Below are 6,960 nucleotides of genomic sequence, written 5' to 3'. Positions count from 1 at the left end.
CAACTGTTCCCTATAAATCAGAGGTGGTCCTGTGAGAGAATCTGCTTACACAGAGGGGGTTACTGTACTTCCTGGGAGTGACTTGAGCCACAAGTGGTTTGGGAGTTCAGGCATATGAAATGATGCAGCTGAAGTTTGGGACTGCCTCCCAGCTCCACTCTCCATCAAGGAAATGATGCTGTGGCCAACCTCCACCTCTGGGCAGCTCTTCTGCCTGTCACAATTAAACAAAGAAAAGATAACTTGGAAGTAGGATGCTTTCCACTAAAGCAGATGCATCTGAGTAAGTGACAGCAGCATGATTATTGCAGTCCTGTGACCTCAGTGTCTGGGCCCCAGCCCCTTGGGAGCCCTGGGCTCAGGATGTGGCTCCACAGCAGCAATCTCACCAGTGCTCAGTTGAGCAAGAACACAAAAGTGGACCCCAGCATTCTTGGGAAAATGGCTTTGCAGGGAGTTGTGGGATTTTAGTCTCTGCCCTGTCTTTCTCTATTGCAAAATAGAAAAAGATGGCTTCAGATTTCTTCTCTCCTGTTGCCAGTTTTGCTTTTAATAGCTCTGAAATGAACATGACTCGGTCTTAAATTATAATTGTCAGTTATATCAGCATTGGGGTGGAGAATTTATTTGACGGCAGAGACAATGCTGTCTCTGCATTTATTTAATATTCTTCTAGTAAATGTTGCGTATTCTTAAAATTCCCTCAGCTAAATACTGGAAGCAGCCTTTCCAACAGGTAAAATATTTGGTTTTCTCTCTTGTTTATATCTTTTGAATATACTTTCTCTCATGCTACTCGCTACTCATTATTTCAATTTCTAGTCATTGTGGCTGAGCTGGTGTCTTCTTCCACATGTAGTCAGAAATTTGTCCTGTTCTAACACTGAGTGGGACTTGAGGAAGGTGATTTGGTCGATAGTTCCTGAACCACAGTGGACTGGAGAATAACTTAGAAGAAGAAAAAGAAGAAGCTTGCTAAACAATTCTTTTAATAGGAGCAGCTGTTAAGAACATGTCATCCTTAAGGCTGGCTAGGAGTGGATGGTACACCCAGCACAGTTTTCCTTTGGCAAACAGTGCTGTTGCTGCCAGTATTTCAGGCCTTCCTCAGCTTCTAGCGTAATTAATGCTTTTGGTGTAAGCACTCCAAGTTGGCACAACAGCTTGATTAATTTGTTCTCTAATGTTTCTTTTGATCTGTTCTGTCAGCTCTGTGGCTGCATTAACAACAAAAGAAAACGAGATGAAAGGGCAGTCTTGTTGAAAATGGTTTTCCAAAAGCAGCAATTATTTTCCCTCTAAAAATCTGTATTGGCTCAATTTTCATAGATCAGGCCTCAGGCTCAAAGAAATCCAATAGCCTGTGGCTTTGTCAAATGCATGGGTATCTTTATCTTTCCAGTGTCTTGAGAATCTCTTAGATGCTGTTCCTTAAAATGAAACCTTGTTGAGCTCTCCACCTCTCACATTTAGACTTTTTCTGTTGGCAAAGTAGGCTCTCTCGGTTCTAGGTGTAAGTGCTACCTGAGTCCCTCCCCTCATCCTTTGTAAATGAGGGAAGAGCAAAGAACCATAATGCCAGTGTGAATCAGAAATTGAAAGACTGAAATAAATGTGCTTTCTTGTTAAGCACAACTTGCATCTGTGATGTTTCATGTTCCAGGTGCACTTTAAGGGTCAAAGATAGTTCACTTGTGGCAGGAGAGCTCACAAACTGTTTTGCTCAGGGGCATTTCACCACTTTAAAAACAAAGACGATATGCAGTCATGCTGGTCATCACTGTGGACTGCTCACTAAAAACCTCTGTGCTGTGCTGAAGGAGGGACAGGTGGGGGGGAAAACCCAGTAGATAGAAAATGTATGAATATGTGCTGTATGATAAATAGATTCTTGGTGACTGGTGATCCAAATCCAACACTGTTTTAAAAAGAATTGCCAAAGTTGATCCTTTCTTGTTTTCAACCAAGAAACTCTTAGATAAAGCAGAAATTTCTGAATGTCAACACACTCTAGAATTATTTCACTTCTGTTATGTCCCTGTGTACTTCGGTTTACTGTGTGGTCTGATCATGCTCTGTTAATGAAATTACGCAACTTTATCAAGAGAATTCACCAACCAGCTCCACTGTGTGCCTAGCCCATTGGTAAAGATAGTAAATAGGACTTGTTTTTGAAACGAGTCACTGAAGTACTCTGCAGGAATCTCCCAGTTTGACGGGGATTACAAGAGTGGAGAACCTGTTGTCATGTTTCCTTTATCCAGTTCACAGCATATACTTCAGTTCTTGTGTTGATGGGTTCTTAATGACATAATGAGTACTAGAGTGAAGTACTAGAGTGGGCACATTTTAATTCTACCGTTTTTTTAAAAATTAAGCACTTTACTCTTCATTCTGTTGTCTTTCTGTTCAACTAGCTTCAGACTAAGCACTCAGGAATTTTGTCTTTTTAAACCATCTGTTCTTTGATGGGCCATGTATATTTTAGATTCTGTTATTGCAGCATTGATAGTGGCTACCATTATTTACCTTTTCTGTTCAGCACCTTTCTGTTTATACTAGGCTGAAAATTACTGTTTTTAGCAGCTTCGAGACTGAAAAAATGGTTGCATAAATTTAGAGTACAGGTGTAGGTGGTTTGGTACAGAATGTAATTACATAGTCCGCTTTTTATCCTCTTCTTTTTTATCCGAGTTTAGTAAATGGAACTGTAGAAGTTGATACTCAGCCGCATAGGAAAGCAGTTCCCAGGAAAAATGTCTTTGCGACCAGAAGAATTAAAGATGAAGTTCAGCAAGTGCTTTAAATCAGTAGCGCTGGAAGAAGGGGCAGTCCTGTCTGCTTCCATCTTGTGACTTTTGTCTGCTGCTGCTGCAAGCATCTATATGGCCATTTGGTGCACCAGGTTGGGAAACTGTTGTGGCTAAAAAGTGACCTAGACAACGGTCAGTGATTTCTCAGTCATAGCAGTTCCCTGATGTAGCTTTCTTTCCACAGAAGTGTTGGAAACAAAGGTCAGGGTTTGTTGAACTATGGAGTTACAGCCTTGATTTGATTTAGAAGTTTGGAGTTTCAGAAATATGCACAAAGAATTTTTGGCACTGTTATTTTGTTAAACTAATGAAGCCCGAGAAATACCATCATAAACTTATTTGCAATTTCAGCTGAACATAAGAAAACCACTTCTGGGTGAGGCATAGCCTGATGGTTTAGAAGATCATTTCTGGACTGTAGAAATTGACAGTGTTGTACATGATGCTACAGCTTCAAGCATAGGAGATGGGGCATTTGGTCTCCTAGCATGCAAACTTTCTATATTGCAAATGTGGGCTTTATTTCTATCTTTTTGTATTTCTATCCCCTTGAGTTTGAAAATACTAGAATCTTAAATTTCCCCATTCCCCGAATAGTGTATGCAGTTTCAGCTTCAGCCCTCCTGGAATAATTGAAGCCATTTGAGTGAAAAACTGGAACGCATTTGGTTAGGATTGAGGGAGTGAACATAACTCCAGCCATGTCTTACCAAGGCACCATTTGAACTGTTGGCGAAGATGATCCTAGAAGGCCTTGGAACCTCATTGTAATAGGAATGGCACACAGGCATGGTGAGATTCAGTAGTCCAAATTGCTTGTAGTCTGCATATGCAAGGTACAAATGGGGAAACATTTGTATGAGGTCAGCCAGCAACTCGGCAGCAGGGATTAAAGTAAAACTTGTGTATTGTGGATTGCTGCTTACTACCATCTACTGAACAGTTACTTTGCTGATTTGCATGAGTGTCTCAAACCCTGGAGTAGTTAAATGGAAGACTGGCTGGAGAAGTTTCTGCTCTTTCTCACTTACTTTAGACAAGATTGGTGTAAAAATCAGCTGTCAGAAATGAATGTCTGTATCTGCAGGGAGTAGTTTTTTACTCATCTCCTGTTTGTTGGAGATGAGGAGAGCTGGAACTAGGCACTCCACAAGAGAAGGGGAAATGAATTAAGGTGTATTGCTTCTAATGACACCACTGCTGGAGTTTGTCAGTGTCATGATTTGAGACTTGTTTAACTGTGCTGTCCTTTGTAAAGGATGGTGTTATATTCAACAAAGAGAGGGATTTGATAAAGTGCAATTGCTACTGTTTCTTGGCTGAAGGTTCCAGGAGGTGAGTAGATTTAATTTCCTGGGCTTATTGCAGTGTCTTATCTCCATTTTGGAGCAAGTTTTACATTAATCAGGGTATTAACGTTTCACAAACTCTTGGAGGAAGCTGAATGCCTTGAGTGCCTTTTGCATGTACTATCCATTCTCCAACATTAGGTTTAAATCTTTATTGTCTGTTCAACCTGAGTGCTTTAATCACAATTTCTTTCTTTCTTTGCAGCCTCCGTGAATGTGCTTGTTCAAAACTGCAAGATTTACAATGATGCTAGCTGTGATATCTCTGCCGATGGGCAGCTGCTGGCAGCCTTCATTCCCAGCAGTCAGAGAGGCTTCCCTGATGAAGGAATACTGGCTGTGTATTCTCTGGCACCCCACAACCTGGGGGAGATGCTTTACACAAAGAGATTTGGTAAGCATGCAGCAAGAAGTCAGGGTGAGTGGGGATGTGAGAAGTTACTTCAGAGCTTCAACCTTCAGTAAAAAATGCAATAGCCCGAACATCAGTGATTGTTGTAACAGGAATTACTTTATTGGCCTTCCAGCCAGCCAGAGATACATTATACCACTAGGAGGAGGCTTGTGGTATGGTCTTGACAAGTGAAGTGCTGTTATGGGGGAGCTGCTGAGGGATAGGGGTTTTTTATTCCTTAAAGAACTTCATTGTCATAGTGGCAGCAAGGAAATGTGTTGCAAAATCGGTAATTTGTGCAGGTCTCCTTATTCTTTTCTGTCCCTTATAAGGATGACATTAATATGCCATATATTATGGGAATGCTGGAAGAGAATGAAAAAGCTGTGAGGATGAAGCACAGGGTGGGATGTCAACCTGTGAGAGAAATTACCCCTCTTCTCTTCATAGGCCCTAATGCCATTTCTGTGAGCCTGTCTCCAATGGGCAGATATGTGATGGTGGGACTGGCTTCCCGACGTATCCTGTTGCAACCCTCCACAGAACACATGGTTGCTCAAGTGTTCAGGCTGCAACAGCCCCACGGTGGAGAAACCTCTATGAGGGTGAGTATGTGTGTATTCTGGTTTTGTGTGGTTTTGTAAGTGGTTTTATGTCAATTTGGCTCCAGCTTAGTATTTAGTTGCTGGGTTATGATAACAAAGAGCTAGCATGCTCCAGGCCCAGTGAATAATAAACACATGAAAGAATTTATTACAGAAGTATGCAAACACAGCAGGAGAACATAAATACAACAGAGTTGTGGAACTTTACTTTGGTTTCAGATATGATGACAAACAAGTACATTCCATGTTGTGGAATACATTCCTAGATCTAGATATTATTCAGAGTACCTGGCAGGTCTTCTGTACTTTTTCAGGTAATATGCATCTTGCTTGTGGTATTAGAGTTGGCTTTGCTGAGGCAGCTTATCAGCTGAGGCTTCAGGATTGTTTTCTGTCATTCCTAAAATCGGCTGAACTCTAGGAGAGCAGCCACCAGCTGTTTTGGGAAGGGTAGGAGCCAAACTTCGTATCATACTTGCAGACCGAAGGTGGGGCTTACCATATTTTTCCCAAACAGGCTTTTGTTGGCTATTTATTTGTCAGTTTTTTATGTATATGTAGGCATACTTTGTCAATGGAATTACCTTTCTTTATTACCTTCTGCTTTGTGGGACAGCTGAACTATGACTCACTCCGACTTGTTTAGTACCTGAGGGAAAACCTTCATCTTTTTTGCTAACTGGCAAAGTTAAGAGCACGTGTATGTTCATCAGTGGAGCACAACAGCTGTTCAGCGGTAGTTTAAGGGTAGAGAAAACCATGTCCAGTTGATAACGCACAAAGAGAGTTGAGGAGGCAGAACGAAGTAATTTCTAGAGCGGGATTTAAGTTCTAAGCCATATATTCAGGTGATTTGTTGGAGGAGATGAAAAAGAGCTCTTCAAACCTTTTTACTTTTCCTTTTAAAATTTTTTTCTTCCTTTAAAAGGCCTCTCTGATTGTTACTATTTTTGGCAGAGCTTTCCCAGTGTATGAGACTTGCAGTGAGCCATTTGTTTAGTGACCTGGCACTGGGGAGAGACTAGTCTCTGGGAGAATTCCTTTGATTCACCTTTGGATTCTGTAGTTACTCTCCAGACAGTTCATGATTCATCTCAGCTGTGTCACTATATGAGCTCCTTTATCAGCTGGTATAAATAAAACACTTGTTTATTGTTGTCATCTGCTCCATGTTCTAAGACAAGGAAAGATCAATGATGAGGGTATTATTTGGTGCACCAGTCAACATTTTTTGAGACCTGGTTCTGGGCTGCTATTCTGGTACAAGCCTCTGAAAGTAGGAGTCAGAAATTCAGAGGTATTTAAAAACCCCCACAATTTGGTTAGCAGGTACAGTTGGTGAAAGCTATGTGGATGTAAGATCACTAAGTACATGGATTCAGAATCCTGTTAGATACTTTTTAAAATGTAGTTTGCCCTGGTACTGTTTCTTTTTCAGTTATTTTAAGATCCTAGTGAAATGCCTATTTTTTTTCCTGCCAGAAACAGGAATATCCATTCTCACAATCTTTTTACCATATCATCATAAGTTAAGATAGAGAAGTCCTATTAGTGAAAATCACGTCTTCCTCTCATCTGTCCTTTACATTTGCTCTAAACTCCAGTTGCTATGGCTTCTAGCCCTTCCTTTTGGAGACATTTTTCTGTAGCCAGCTAAAGCAGTAAGATTCTGTCTACATGTCTTCAAATGCTTGTACCCCTGCTCTTAGTCACCATTTAGTGAAGTAATGCTTTGTATTCCCTTAATCTTCTCTTGTAATTCAATCTTCCAGCTTTCAGGTTTTTTTCTCTTTTGGGTT

The 6,960-nt window shown here is 40.9% G+C and overlaps 1 protein-coding gene across 1 annotated transcript in view; it reads left to right on the top strand.

The window, feature by feature from the left end:
- Positions 1 to 6,960, top strand: part of LOC103802486 (activating molecule in BECN1-regulated autophagy protein 1-like) — a gene marked incomplete at its 5' end in the record, with an annotated part of 94,232 nt that overhangs the window by 48,178 nt on the left and 39,094 nt on the right. The window contains 2 exon segments of the mRNA XM_009074967.1: positions 4,368 to 4,556; positions 5,007 to 5,161. Of these exon segments, the coding sequence (XP_009073215.1) occupies positions 4,368 to 4,556; positions 5,007 to 5,161 (344 nt within the window).

Source organism: Acanthisitta chloris, unplaced genomic scaffold (genome assembly GCF_000695815.1).
Source record: "Acanthisitta chloris isolate BGI_N310 unplaced genomic scaffold, ASM69581v1 scaffold21395, whole genome shotgun sequence".
Taxonomy (NCBI): Eukaryota; Metazoa; Chordata; class Aves; order Passeriformes; family Acanthisittidae; genus Acanthisitta; species Acanthisitta chloris.
The sequence above is the reverse complement of the archived record's forward strand: the minus strand, read 5'-3'. Positions and strand labels throughout refer to the sequence as shown.